At 42.9% G+C, this 15,779-nt stretch overlaps 1 protein-coding gene across 2 annotated transcripts in view; it reads left to right on the forward strand.

The window, feature by feature from the left end:
- Positions 1 to 15,779, forward strand: part of nae1 (nedd8 activating enzyme E1 subunit 1) — a 60,202-nt gene that overhangs the window by 22,781 nt on the left and 21,642 nt on the right. For both annotated transcript variants that reach the window (XM_043706533.1, XM_043706532.1), the window contains 5 exons: positions 1,357 to 1,420; positions 2,762 to 2,853; positions 5,003 to 5,062; positions 7,852 to 7,985; positions 11,735 to 11,810. In XM_043706533.1, coding sequence (XP_043562468.1) covers positions 1,357 to 1,420; positions 2,762 to 2,853; positions 5,003 to 5,062; positions 7,852 to 7,985; positions 11,735 to 11,810 — 426 coding nt within the window. The remainder of the gene's footprint in view (positions 1 to 1,356; positions 1,421 to 2,761; positions 2,854 to 5,002; positions 5,063 to 7,851; positions 7,986 to 11,734; positions 11,811 to 15,779) is intronic.

Below are 15,779 nucleotides of genomic sequence, written 5' to 3' on the forward strand. Positions count from 1 at the left end.
CTCCTTGAGCCAGACTCACTGCAGAGAATTTGAGTGACACTGCCAGTGACATTATGAAGATTGCCTTTTGATGAGACATTTAAACCGAAAATCTGTCAGGCCCCTCAGGTGGCTGTAAAAGATCTGATGGCTACTATTTAAGGAATATTGCAAACAATACCCAGCACAAACAAAGATGGATGTGACTGTTGAGAGGCCAGATATTTCAGCCACGGGATTTCGCTTCAAACGTCCCTCAGTGTGGTTTCTTAGCTCATACCACCTTCAATTGCTTCATCAATGACCTTACCTCCTCCATATGGTTGGAAGTGCGAATGTTCACTGATTGAAGAGTTGCCAAGTGTATTAAGCGGGGTACAGAGTAACAGACTCTGATGCATGCTACACCGACTAGAAAACATTCAGTCTGGGGTTGATAAATAGCAAGTGACCATTATTACCATACAAGTGCCAGGCAATGACCATCTCCAACAGGAGAGAATCTGCCCATCACCCCATGACGTTAAATGGCATTGTCATTGCTGATTCGTCTCCATCAATATCCTGGGGCTCACTATAACCAGAAACTAAATTGGCTGCAAGAGTAGGTCAAAGACTGGGAATTCCAAGATGAGTAACTCACCTTCTGACTCACCAAAGTCTATCCACCATCTGTAAGATACAAGTCAGGAGTGTTTTGGAATGGTCTCCACTTACATGGTTGGAGCTTCATTCCTAAACACTAAGACAAAGCAGCCTGCTGGATCAGCATCCCATCTAACACCTTCAACATTAACCCCCATCACCACTGATGCATAGTGGTAGCAGTTTGTAACATCTAAATGGTACATTGCAGCAAATCACCAAGGCTCCTTTTGACAGCATTTTCCAAACTTGTAACCTTTGCTATCTAGAAGGACAAGGGAAGCAGGTAAATAGGACCAGCACCCCCTGCAATTCACTTTCAACCAGTCACCATCTTGCTTGGATCACAATCCTGGAATTCCCTCCGTAACAGCATTGTGGGTCTACCTGCACCCCACAGACCGCTGTAAGTCAAGAAGGCAGTTCAACGCCACCACCTCAAGGGTAAACGGGGACGGGCAATAAATGTCGGCCTGGTCAATGATGCCCATATCTCATAAGTGAATAGATCACATGCTTTGTAGAAGGTAGGTCCAAGGCTGCAAAGTGCTGTGGGTCTTTGACATTCTGACAGATCTACATAAATTCATATTTTCTTGTTGAGTAATCCCAACATAGTCCTGTGCTGCCATCCCCCTTTAAAGCCATTGGTACTGTATTTTTGTGATCTTTGTGATTGGGATTGCCTCTACGAGCAGAAACTCACGTTTCCTTTTCTTTTAAACTATGCAGCACAGTAGTCAGTTACCAAAAACGTACAAAGAAAAGGAAGCATTTCGAGAGTTAATACGTCAAGGTATGAAATTGTAGTTTTGGTTTCTGGATGGTTCTGTCAGATTTGGTGCACATAAACAGCTAATTCTCTGTTTTTGGGGTCTTCCTAACTTATTTGTCAAATTAATAGTGCCTGTAGTGTCGTGATAGATATAGGACAGATGTCAGAGGTAGTTTCTTTTCTCAGAGTAGTAAGGGTATGGAATGCTTTGCCTGTAACGGTATTAGATTAGATTACTTAGTGTGGAAACAGGCCCTTTAGCTCAACACGTTCACAACGACCCGCCGAAGCGCAACCCACCCAGACCCATTGCCCTACATTTACCCCTTCACCTAACACCACGGGCAATTTAGCATGGCCAATTCACCTGACCTGTACATTTTTGGACTGAGAGGAAACCGGAGCACCCGGAGGAAACCCACGCAGACACGGGGAGAGCATGCAAACTCCACACAGTAAGTCACCCGGGGCAGGAATTAAACCTGGGTCTCTGACGCTGTGAGGCAGCAGTGCTAACCACTGTGCCGTCCATATTCGCAAACTTTAAGTACATTTAAGTCGTCATTGGACAAGCATATGAATGTACATGGAATAGTGTAGGTTAGATGGGCTTCAGATTGGTGTGACAGGTCGACGCAACATCGAGGGCCAAAGGGCCTGTACTGCGCTGTAATGTTCTATGTTCTATGGTCAGGCAATTGGGTCAGCAATCTGAAGGTTGAGAGTTTGAACCTCTGTAGCCTGACGTTGTGCAATTCAAAAAATCCAGTGGGCATGCACCAAAAATATGACCGTGTGAGGCATTGTTTCTCTCAGCCCTGCCATGGCATAACGTACTGCTATATGTGACCCAATATCCACTGAAATTTGAATGTAAGTTCTTCATCAAATATACTCTCAAATGATTTTGATGGGAAGAGCAGGAAGATGGTTGCAAACGAAATGGTCCCATTTTAACTGGAATGGATGTTGGGGGGTGGGGTGGGTGGTGAAGGTGTGAAAGTGCCAGAAAAAAGTGACCTCGAGCTATACGGGTCAGGTTGTCGGTCTTGGAAGGTGACAGGACAAATGAAGAAAGCTGTTTAAAAGGGATTTTGGAACCATGGCCTTTATAAGCAATAAACAAAGGCTTGGTGTCTAAAAGCCAGGAGGTAATGCTGAACCTTTATAAAACACAGCTCGAGTTTTGTCGCTAGGTCTGGGCACCATACTTCAGGAAAACCATCAAAGCTTTTGAGAAGGGGCAGAGGAAATTTATAAGATGATACCAGCGATGGAGGGACTAGAAAAGCTGATCTCTCCTCACTTAATGGCCACAAGGCCACTAATTACTTCATTTTCTTGCCTTGCGAATTAATTCAGGATTATTAAAGAAAGACAATGGAACACCAGAAGATGAAGAGAACTTTGATGAAGCAATCAAAAACGTCAACACTGCCCTGAATCCTACTAAGGTATGATTGCTGGTGCCATTGTTTCATTATGTGCTGCTTTCTGATATTGAGCATGAGATTGACACACCAGTGAACAAATATCAGAAGATTAGTAAAGGTATCTCCTCCTCATGTCATGCTGCTACATCTTCCCTTGCCATCCAAGCTGTAGCTTGGAAGTTGAAGATCTTCATATACTCCACATTGTGTAGCTGATGCAATAGAGGACATGCATTTTAGGAGCTGTTACATCACTTGCAGTGTCCCCACAGCTGCAGTCGACAGAACTCGTACAGCTGTATCTGTGCTTCTGCAATGAAGCCAATACTGTCTGGAAGTGATTGAGTCATAGCTAATCAGTCATGGGATTAGGGATTACTCTGGGCCAATAGACAATTCATCTAAGGGTCATGAGTCTGCTTTATCTAACTTTTCATAAAGTCGCCATTAGGATCAGTACCAGCAAGGAGACCATTGCCCATTTTTGTGGATTTCAGCAATTTGTAACAGCTTGCTGAACTCTGTTGAGTGTGGGATCCAACTCCTTTGCAGAGGGAGAACATTCTGTCAGATGTTCAGCTGCTGAGTTACATATGGCAAGGGCAGGTGTTTGTTATGTTCTTAGGTCAGTTCTCCATTTAGACTTGGCCACCTTCCTCAAGATCTTGCTTCTGTCTGCCATTTTCACCTTTATTTTGATGTCATCATCTTAAAAGCTATGAGTCTCATTTATTCCATTATTTCATGCAATATGGGCATGGTCGACTGGTCCAGCACGCATTGCGCATCCCTAATTACCCTCATGAACGTGTTGGTGACCTGCCATCTTGAGCCATATAGTCCTTGGGGTTTAGGAACAACCATTGTACTGTTATGAAGGTGTTCCAGGATTTTGAGTGATGCATTGGTTATATAGGTCCAAGTCAGGATGGGCGTGTGGCTTGGAGGGGAACCAGTATTACTCATAGGCAAACTGCTTTAAAGTTGTGTGCTGGTCTTCTCTCATTCCAGTATATGTTAAGTTCTCACTTTGCATCTCTAGTCCTAAAATTAAAAAAAAAACAGATTTTTTCTTTTCAGGATTAGTCAGCAAATCATTAGTCACAGTAGAATGGAGGAATATCTGACATTTTAAGAATGACTTGAGTTGTAGAAGATGAATCAGGTCTGCTCTAGGTCAATATTGGAACTACCAGCTTCTCCTAGAAAGATCGTTTCTGATGCTTTGTGAATTCAAATGCTCCTCCCAATAGTCCCTACTTTTCAAAACTTAAAATTCTTTTCAAAATAAATCAAAACCGCACACAGAGCAAAAAGCTAGAAATTTAGCATGTCCCCATTCCATATTGATTAGATTAGTAAGCTGTTTAGCCTCACTGTTAATAGTTGATGACTGACTGACTGGGCTGCTCATTGCAATATACATTTGGGTGAGGAATGCATTTAACAATCTTAGCTCATGCATCTGTTAGTCTTTCAGAGGTTAAGAAGGGATTTGATGGAATGACTGGTGGGATGTTAACCAGAGAATGCAGATTTAAAGTAAAAGGCTTAAGAAAAGCAGGAGTGAAACATGGAGATGTTCTCTGCATCAAGTTATGGAACGTGCTGCCGAAAAAGCTGGTAGGAGCAGAATCAATGGGAGCTTTCCAAAGAGAAATGGATAAGTAGAATCACAGAATCCCTACAGTGTGGGAGCAGGCAGTTCATTCCATCAAGTCTATATCGACCCTTTGAAGAGCATCCCACCCAGACCCACTCCCCTACCCTATAACTCTGCATTTCCCATGGTCAATCCAATTAACTTACCACATTTTTGGACTTTGAGTGGAAACCGGAGCACCTGGAGGAAACCCACAGAGACACAAGGAGAATGTGCATACTCCACACAGACATGTACCTGAGGGTGGGATTGAACCCAGGTCTCTGGCATTGTAAGGCATTAGTGCTAACCACTGAGCCATTGTGCTGCTGGAAAGCACTGGAAAAGGAAAACCATTTGTTGGGCTAATAGGGAAATAGCAGTAGAGTGGAGCTAAATGGAGTCACTTTGAAAGGGTGAATAAGGTCACAATAGAGCAAATGATTTCCTTCTGTGCTGTATAATTCAATACTTGAAATGGTATCTTCTATTTCTGACATGTTCTTCTCTTTAAATGTATCTTTGTAGATTCCAAGTAACGTAGAAGAGCTGTTCAAGGATGAGAGATGCACCAATATCAATGCGCAGGTTGGACTAAAGAACAAAACAAACCCTTTTTAATGAAAACATTTGAACATTTTAATCTGAAGAAGAGAATGTTCTATATTATGTCTTTATCCCTGATTCCCCAACCCACCCGCACACACAAGATCAGTTTTTGTTTAACGTGTTATCCTGAGCTATTGGATAAGACAGCACAGTGTTGAGATCCATTGACTAATCTAATAGGTATTCTCCCCCGTTATTAGAGTTGGTAATGACCTGGGATTTGATATTTCCCTTTGATTTGTGTCCCCTTCTTTCTAAGACCTGTAACTCACTTGAACATTTGTTCATAAAGGGTAAGCTGAATGAGTTGGTGTCAGTTGTCTTTTGGTAGCTGACAACTAGGTTACTACCTACTGTTATTTCAGAAAAGAATGTGTTATGCCATCTTCCTGGCATGGTGCTCAATGCCTACAATTTTGTCTACAACGTGTTTTTACATTTCACAACATTGCACTTGAATAGGACTGCTTCAGTAGTGACTCACAGGATAGGATTGTAATGTTACAAGATTAAATTGTACTACCTCTGTGAACATTAATGTAATATGAAAGTGCAGTTTAACCCTATCTTTGGATGGGAACGACTGCCATGAAACAATGCGGATGACTATCCACTGTAATTTACACTTCAATTAGACATTAATCCCCTGCTAGTTGTCAAGTTAAACTATCCATTCAATCTCCCATTCAGAAATGCTTTCTGGTCAGAGATCTCTCTCACCTTCCTTGTCTTGGGAAATCACTGAGTCAGGAAATTGTCTACATAAAGATTCCCCAGGATTAGGGCATTGGTATTTGCATTATCTCCGAAGATGATCTCATCCTGCCATTGTACCTGGGGTAGCATGTGACTGTGAGTAACAGGGGGTTGTCTTATAGAGTCATAGAGCCATAGAAATGTACAGCATGGAATCAGACCCTTCGGTCTAATTCATTCTTACCGACCAGACACCCCAACCCAATCTACTCCCACCTGCCAGCACCTGGCCCACATCCCTCTAAACCCTTCCTATTCATATTCCCATCCAGATGCCTTTTAAATGTTGCAATTGTACCAGCCTCCACCACTTCCTCTGGCACCTCATTCCACTCACATATCACCCTCTGCGTGAAAAAGTTGCCCCTTAGGTCTCTTTTATATCTTTCCCCTCTCACCCTAAACCTATGCCCTCAGTTCTATACTCCCCCATCCCAGGGAAAAGACTTTGTCTATTTATCCTATCCGTACCACTCATGATTTTATAAACCGCTATAAGGTCACTCAGCATCTGACGCCCCAGGGAAAACAGCCTCAGCCGATTCACCTCTCCCTATAGCTCAAATCCTCCAACCCTGGCAACATCCTTGTAAATCTTCTCTGAACTCTTTCAAGTTTCACAACATTCTTCCATTAGCAAGGAGGCCAGAATTGCATGCAATATTCCAACAGTGGCCTAACTGATGTCCTGTACAGCTGCAACATGACCTCCCAACTCCTATACTCGATACTCTGACCAATAAAGGAAAGCATACCAAATGCCTCCTTCACTATCCTATCTAGCTGCACTCCACTTTCAAGGAGTTATGAGCCTGCACTCCAAGGTGTCTTTGTTCAGCAACACTCCCTAGGACCTCACCATTAAGTGTATAAGTCCTGCTACGATTTGCTTTCCCAAAATGCAGCACCTCGCATTTATCTGAATTAAACTCCATCTGCCATTTCTCAGCCCATTGGCCCATCTGATCAAGATCCTGTTGTACTGTGAAGTAACCTTCTTCGCTGTCCACTACACCTCCATTTTGGTGTCATCAGCAAACTTACCAACTATACCTCTTATGTACACACCCAAGTCATTTACATAAATGACAAAAAGTAGTGGACCCAGCACCGATCCTTGTGGCACTCCACTGGTCACAGGCCTCCAGTCTGAAAGACAACTCTTCACCACCACCCTCAGTCTTCTACCTTCGAGCCAGTTCTGTATCCAAATTGAGTTCTTCCTGTATTCCATGAAAGCTAACCTTGCTCACCAGTCTCCCATGGGGAACCTTGTCAACGTCTTACTGAAGTCCATATCGATCACATCCACCGTTCTGCCCTCATCAATCTTGTTTGTTACTTCCTCAGAAAACTCAATCAAGTTTGTGAGACATGATTTCCCACGCACAAAGCCATGTTGACTATCCCTAATCAGTCCTTGCCTTTCCAAATACATGTACATCCTGTCCCTCAGGATTCCCTCCAACAATAATGCTTGTATGGCATGTGACTGGGGGGTGGGGGAAGGGGAGGTGTGGTATAGTGTGGTGTGTGTGTGTGGCCAGAGCATCTGTAAGCATGGCCAACTGACCTGTATGAAGAGAATGTATTTTCTTTGAGTGCCTCACTTGGACTCAACCTTGCAAGCCTGTAAGGGGGGGTGGGGTGGCCAAAGAGGGTCATCTAGATTGTACAAGCTTTAATAAACTTTAACTGTTTCCTTTTTGCCACAACCCCGTAAGCTCTGTGAAGTGTGTTAAAGGTTCCTCCAGAAAGCTTGCACTGTACTGTGTTTAATAAATTTGGCTGCTTGTTCACAGAAGTTGGTGTGCTGCAGTTGCATCAAGTGTATAAGAACCGCAAGAGTAAAAGAACCTAACAGGAGGAAATAAAAAAAACACCAAATTGTTTGAATGTGTCGGTTTTATTGGGAGGTCTTTGTTCTTAGAATTGCTGTGTTTGCCTATAACTGCAGTGATGGTTGCATGTGCAAGACCATACTTGACCTGCTGGTTGTGTTTATTGTTCAGAGTCCTTCATTTTGGATCCTAACCCGAGCTGTGAAGCAATTTGTGGAAAAAGAAGGACTAGGAAACTTGCCAGTACGTGGCACTATCCCGGACATGATTGCAGACTCGACCAAGTTCATTAGACTGCAGAACATGTATGTAACCGAAGTGCTTTAACCAAAGTATTTGCCTTTTCCATAGTTTGGTGAATTTGAGTACCATCAGTTCCTCTCAGCTGTTCTCAAAAGTGTCCTTTGTCCTGATATGAGGAAGCTTTTCTTTTTCCTAATGTTCTGCCTCTGCAGAGGTCTTCCCTGACAACTAAAGGTTATCCTGCTGCTTACTGCGTTTTTCCTCCTCCTGAGTTATTCACTCTAGCATCACTCCAAAGACATGAGCACCATGTGTGGGCTAATGTTCCAAGTACATTAGCTGAGGGAGAACCACATTGTCAGAGGGTCACTGCTGAGGGAGGGCCACACTGTTGGAGGATCAGTACTGAGGGAGCACTGCAGTATTGGAGGGTCAGTACTGAGGGTATGCACACTGTCGGAAGGTCAGTCCTGAGGGAGTGTCATGCTGTCTGAAGTACCATATTTTTAGTGGAGACCTCCCTTCTCTGGTAACTGTAATAGATTCCACAATAGTAAATGTTGGGAAGCTGAAAGCCATTATTTTTGGTCCTGACTCCGAACTCCATCCATCCAGACATCAATGTGAACATACAGAGACCAGTCAGAGATTAAGTCAGTCTGTGTACAGCCTTTTTCACATTTCATTATGAAATTAGCTTCTGACCTCGTATTCATGTTGTCATTCAGACTGCCTGTATGACCTCCATAAAAGCACCCGACTTCACCATGTCTAAGCTCGTCTACAGTAGGGTTAGTCTGAGGAAACCCTCATTCATCATGTCTTTGTTACCTCTAGCACTCTCTCCTGGTATTCTGTATTCTGCCATCTCGTACACCTGAAACCATTTCAAACTGTGCAGCCTGCATCTTAACTTACATCAAAACATCCTATTTCTTTGACACTCGTGTGCTCCCTGACTTTCATTGTTTCCTTTTTATCTTACAACTATATGTTAAAATACTCATCCCTTTTTTCAAATCCCTCCATAACTTTGTTGCTCCCTATCTTGATCTGTGCTCATCTAATTCTGATCTTTTGAGTATCCCTAATTATAATCACACCACCGTGGCCTGATGTTGCCCAGTCCCAAGTGCCAATTCCCTCCCTACTACTCTCTTCTCTACTTTTGCTTTCCTTTTTAATGCAGTCCTTTAAACTTCTTTGACAAAGTTTTGTCATCTGTCCAAATATCTTCCAGTGTCTCAATGTTACACTTTGTTTTATAATGCTCTGTAAAGCACATTGGATCGTTTCATTGTGATCACATTGCTGTATAAGCTGTAGTTACCCTTCAGAGAAAAGAGTAGCTGGTCTTCTAACCGTTATTTATTCCACAAACACAATCACTAAAGTATACGATCTGATTTTATTGCACTGTGGTTTGTGGGATTTTGCTGTACGAAGTTTAGCTGCTAACTTTCTTCCTTGACATACGTGAGTGAACTTCAAAAGTATGCCATTGTTGACCCAATATTTTGGGACATCTTGAAGGTATGAACAGGACTGTATAAATGCAAATTATTATTTTTATTATGGGCATATTGCAAGAGTTGCATCTAGTCTAGGGATTTTCAACTTGTCACACTAGCCTTCCATATGGTCTTTCTAAGAGACTGTACAATCAGTAGAAACGTTCTTGCTGTGGTCATGATTTGTAGAAATTTAAACTTGTTTTTCTCAACTTCTTTCATGTAGAATCGCTTATAACTGAGAGAAAATTCATCAGTGTAAAAATGGGTTAGATTCTAGTTTCAGGACTGAGGGGATTGTGTGAAAGTCCCTATACTACATAGGGGAGGCAGTGACGTAGTAGTCACTTCGTTGGACCAGCAATCTAGAGCCCCAAGCTAATGCTGTGGGGACATGGGTTTGAATGCCCACTTGGCAGGTGGTGAAATCTGAATTCAATGTGAGAGACCTGGCCAAATAGCAACTGTCATAGAACATAGAACAGTACAGTGCAGAACAGGCCCTTCAGCCCTCGATGTTGCACGGACTTGTGAACTAATCTAAGCTCATCACCCGACACTATCCCATCATCATCCATGTGCTTATCCAAGGATTGTCTAAATCTCCCTAATGTGGCTGAGTTAACTACATTAGCAGATAGGGCATTCCACACCCTTACCATTCTCTGAGTAAAGAACCTGCCTCTGACATCTGACTTAAATCTATTGCCCCTCAATTTGTAGTTATGCCCCCTCGTACACGCTGACATCATCATCCCAGAAAGAAGACTTTCACTGTCTACCCTATCTAATCCTCGGATTATCTTGTCTATCTTATCAAATCCCTTCTTAGCCTTCGTCTTTCCAACGACAACAGACCCAAGTCTCTCGGCCTTTCCTCATAAGATCTTCCCTCCAGACTAGGCAACATTGTGGTAAATCTATTCTCCACCTTTTTCCAATGCCTCCACATCCTTCCTGTAATGAGGCGACCAGAACTGTACACAATATTCCAAGTGTGGCCGCACTAGCATTTTGTATAGTTGCAGCATGACATTACGTCTTCGGAACTCAATCCCTCTACTGATAAAACCTAACACACCGTATGCCTGCTTAACAGCACTATCAATCTGGGTGGCAACTTTCAGGGATCTATGTACATGGACTCCAAGATCCCTCTGCACATCTACACTACCAAGAATTTTTCCATTGACCCAGTACTCTGCCTTCCTGTTATTCTTCCCAAAGTGCATCACCTCACATTTAGCTGCATTGAACTCCATTTGCCACCTCTCAGCCCATTCTGCAGTTTATCCAAGTCCCTCTGCAACCTGTACATTCTTCTACACTGTCCACTACTCCACCGACTTTGTTTTAAAAGCCCATCTGGTTCATTAATGTCCTTTAGGGGAAAGGAAATCTGTTGTCCTTAGCTGGTTTGGTTTACATGTGACTTCAGACCCACAGTGTTTGATTGTTAACTGTACTCTGGGCAATTAAGGGTGAACAACGAAAGCTAGTCGAGCCAATGACACCCAAATCGCCTGAACAAATTTTGTAAAAAGTCTGTCTCAGGCTTCACCAAGGAGATGCCACAATGTCATCCACTGCGTTCTGCTTCTTTGTATCCAAGCCTTCAGTTTTCTCCGAGATGTCCTCGGTCTTATCCCTATTTCACTGCCAAGGCGGGGAAGCGTACACACGGCACACAACTTCGAAACTGAGCCTGTCAGTCCGGGTGGCCTGATTCTATGCTGTAAATACCTTTTTAATACCCAACTAACACCTGACTTTCTGGTTCTGGTGTGATATTTCCATTCAAACAGAACTTTAAATACGATTATTAAATAGGACTTTAAATAGGATTAAAGCTCTCGTTCCAATAGGCCCCATCTCTCTCACAATAAGAATCAATACCAGATTTTGATAGAATCAGATACTGCTGTAAATACACTGCAGGCCATCTTGAAAGTGTGTTAGTATTTCAGTTCAGAACTTTCATCAGGCCTCAGCTGGAATTTTCTTTTAGAAATCAGTCATGATCACAAGATCAGATTACAGAGAGCGCCTTGCCCTTATAGAGTGCCATCTGCTTGTCACAGCTCCTCATAGCAACATGAACAGAAAAATCTCGCTTTGTCAGCTTTTTGGAAAGATGGAATCTCAAGCAAGGTGGTACTTGCTCCGTACTACACTGGATCACAGGTCTGGTGACCATCTCCACCCTTTACATCATTTCATTTGGTGTCTAGTTTGAAATAGCTGACAGTTCTTGTTTCTGTGTTATGTTTGTGTACTTGATTCTGCTTTTTTTCTCACAGATATCGTGAAAAGGCAAAAGAAGATGCATCTGTTATAGGTGACTATGTCACTGAAATACTGGAATCTATTGGCAGGGTAAAGTTACGTAGTATTCGACTCTTTCCTTATTGCATTTTTACTAATGAATTGCTTTATAGAAGTTACCAAGCCCATCAAAACTAAATGTGACGAATGATCACCTAATCTGATTATGATCCTGTTGGGCAGGCAGGAGGAAAAATCCTGATGTCTCCTCCCAGTAATAACTGAATATTCTACATCCACCTGCACAAGTTCCTATCAGGCCTCGGTTTAATGTCTGATCCAAAAAAACAGTACCCTGACATTGTAACCCAACTTTCATATTCTTTATATATAGATTTATATTATTTTTAGATTTTCATCTGCAGTGTTTTGCTTTTGTGTTTATGTGGCTCATTCCTCTACCTTTTCAAGAATTATGGAATCAAGCAAGGTACCAGGAATTGAAACAAAACAAAGAATCGCAGATGTTGTAAATCTGAAACAAAAGCAGAAAATGATGGCAAAACTCTGGTCTGGCAGCATCTGTGGGAAGAAAGCAGAGTTGATATTTTGAGTCATCAGAACTGTTAGCGGCTTGGCGAAAGTGGTATTTATGCAAAAGATGAAGTCTGTTGGGTAAGCGGTACTGAGAGTAACCCATTTAATATGGTAGAAGGCCCAGGAGTAGGTGAGAATCCTGTCACCTTCAATAGGATGCTATGACAAGACCCATGTTCCCTTCCCTGTAAGCATTCCGCAGGGACCGTTCCCTCTAGTCCATGCCTCCTCCACTGCCAACACCACCTCCTATCCCTATGGCATCTTCCTATTCAATCGCAGAAAGTGTAATACCTCCCTCTTTAGCACTACCTTCCTTACTATCTAAAGTCCCAGACACACCTTCTAGGTGAAGCAGCAATGTACTTGTACTTCATTCAGTCTAGTTCACTGTATTTCATTGTTCAGTTTGGTCTCCTCTACACTGGGGAGATGAAATGCAGACTGAGTGACCACTTTGCAGAACACTGGCATTCTGTCCTCAAAAGTGAACTGGACTTCCAGTTGCCTGCCACTTCAACAGACCATGTTCCCATATCAAAATCTCTGTCGTAAGCCTGCTACAATGTTCCAGCGAGTCTCAGTGCAAGCTTGAAGAACAGCATCTCATTTTCCTCTTGGGTACCTGGAGTCTCTGGGACTCAACATCAAGTTCAATAACTCTACAGCCTGACTCTATCCTTCCATGTTTTTATATCCACCCCATACTCAGATCTCTTATGACTATGGTTGCTTTTAGTACAGTCGCCTGTTCTGACCTACTCCTAGACCAATTATCAGACCAGACCCTGCTGAGTACCGCCAGCAATTTGTTTTTATTTCAACCTGGAATTGAGCTGTTTTTGGATTGAGTGTTGTGTAATGGGAAAGGCTAATTAATAACTTTGTTGTAAAGGAACCTTTGGGAAATGGTAGCCATAACATAGTAGTGTAAATGTCTTAAGTTTGATTTTGACATTCTGAAACTAAGGCCTTAAGTCTGTGCAAAGGAAACTGAGGGTATGAGGGGGCAAGTTGGCTATGGTGGATAGGGAAAATGCAGAAGGATTTAATGGTAGACAGGTAAAAGAAATGTGACAAATGTGTTACTCAGTGGGAAAGGCCAATTAACCCGTGGTCAATAAAATAAGTTAAAGGTTGCATTAGATCAAAGGAAGTAGCTTGCATGAATGCTGGAAAAAGTGGCAAGCCTGTGAACTGGGAGTGATTTAGGATTGGCAAAGGAGGACCAAGGAACCAATAAGGAAATGGAGACAGGAAAATGAATGTAAGGAATGAGGTACACAGGCTTTTGCTGTCTGCATTTATTGATATAGGAAAGAGAAAAAGGTTAACAAGGAGAAATGGAGGCCCATTACAAATGGAACGTGAGAATTTGGAAAAAAGAATGGAAATGGAAGAGAAACTAAGCAGTTACCTTTCATCTGTTTTCACTGAAAATCTCCAGAAAAACTAAGCAACTTAGAGACTTGTATAATTGGGGAACCAATAAAAATTAGATTTAATAAAGAGGGTGGACTTGAAAATTTAGCTGAATTAAGGGTTGATACATCCCTTGTAGCAAATAAATTTCATCCCAAAATGTTGAAGAAAACAACAATTGGATTAGTGGATGTATCGGTGATTACCTTTTCTAACTCCAGATTCTAGAAAGGTTGTTACAGCCTATAATTGTAACCAGCCAAGACTCGTAGGGCCATAGTCATAAGGGATTCTATTGTGAGGGCAGTAGATAGGTGGTTCTGTGGCTGAAAACGGGACTCCCGGGTGGTATGTTGCCTCCCAGGTGCTCGGGTCAGGGATGTCACCGATCGGCTGCAGACCATTCTGAAAGGGGAGGGTGAAAAGCCAATTGTTGTGGTGCATTTAGGCACTAATTATATAAGTAGAAAAATGAGATGAGGTCCTGAAAGCTGAATTCAGGGAGCTAGGAGAGAAGTTGAAGAGAAGGACCTCAAAGGTAGTGATCTCTGGATTGCTACCAGTGCCATGTGGTAGCCAGAGTAGAAATGAAAGAATAGGCAGGATGAACACGTGGCTTGAGGGATGGTTAGGAGGGAGGGGTTCAGATTTGTGGGACATTGGGACCGGCTTTGGGGAAGGTGGGACTACTACAAATTGGATGGTCTATGCCTGAACCAGAATGGAACTGATGTCTTTCGGGGAGTTTTGCTACTGCTGTTGGGGTGGGTTTAAACTAATGTGGCAGGGGGCTGGGAACCAGAAGAGAAGACAAGTAGGCAGCGAGATGGAAACTAGAGACTGTAAGGATCATGAAGTTTGCATTACCAAGGGGAAGAGTAGGCCAAGAGCAGATGAACGCAAAAGAACTGGCAGCCTGAATTGCATATACTTTTTAATGCAAGGAGTGTAGTGGATAAGGTAGATGAACTTAGGGCTTGGATTGGTGCCTGGGAGTATGACGTTATTGCAATCACAGAGACTTGGTTGAAGGAAGGACATGATTGGTAACTAAATGTTCCAGGATATAGACACTTCAGACAGGACAGGGAGGGAAGTAAAAGGGGGGGAAGGAGTCGCATTGCTGATCAGGGATAATATCACGGCTATGATAAAGGAAGATGCTATGGGGGGCTTGAGCAGGAGGCATTATGGGTAGAGCTAAGAAATAAGAAGGGTGCAGTTACATTATTGGGGCTGTATTACAGGCCTCCCAACTGAGTGTGAGGTAGAAGAACAAATAGGTAAACAGATTATGGAAAAATGTAGAGGCAACAGGGTGGGGTGATGGGAGGTTTTAACTTTCCCAATATTGACTGGGATACACTTAATGTCAGAGGTCTGGATGGGGCAGAATTTGTAAGTAGTGTCCAGGAAGTTTTCTAGAGCAGTATGTCAATAGTCCGATGAGGGAAGGGGCCATATTGGACCTGGTGTTGGGGAATGAGTCAGGCCAGGTGGTAGAGTCATAGAGATGTACAGCATGGAAAAGACCCTTCCATGCCAACCAGATATCCCAATCCAACCTAGTCCCACTTGCCAGCACCCGGCCCATATCCCTCCGAACCCTTCCTATTCATATACACATCCAAGTGCCTCTTAAATGTTGCAATTGTACCAGTCTCCACCACATCTTCTGGCAGCTCATTTCATACACATACCACTCTCTGTGTGAACAAGTTGCCCCGTAGGTCTCTTTTATATCTTTCCCCTCTCACCCTAAACCTATGCCCTCTAATTCTGGACTCCCCCACCCCAGGGAAAAGACTTTGCCTATTTACCCTATCCATGCCCTTCATTATTTTGTAAACCTCTATAAGGTCACCCCTCAGCCTCCAACGCTCCAGGGAAAACAGCCCCGGACTGTTCAGCCTCTCCCTATAGCTCAGATCCTCCAGCCCTGGCAACATCCTTGTAAATCTTTTCTGAACCCTTTCAAGTTTCACAACATCTTTCCAATAGGAAGGAGACCAGAATTGCACGTAATATTCCAACAGTGGCCTAACCAATGTCCTGTACAGC

The sequence above is a fragment of the Chiloscyllium plagiosum genome, chromosome 17 (genome assembly GCF_004010195.1).
Source record: "Chiloscyllium plagiosum isolate BGI_BamShark_2017 chromosome 17, ASM401019v2, whole genome shotgun sequence".
In the NCBI taxonomy this organism is placed as follows: domain Eukaryota; kingdom Metazoa; phylum Chordata; class Chondrichthyes; order Orectolobiformes; family Hemiscylliidae; genus Chiloscyllium; species Chiloscyllium plagiosum.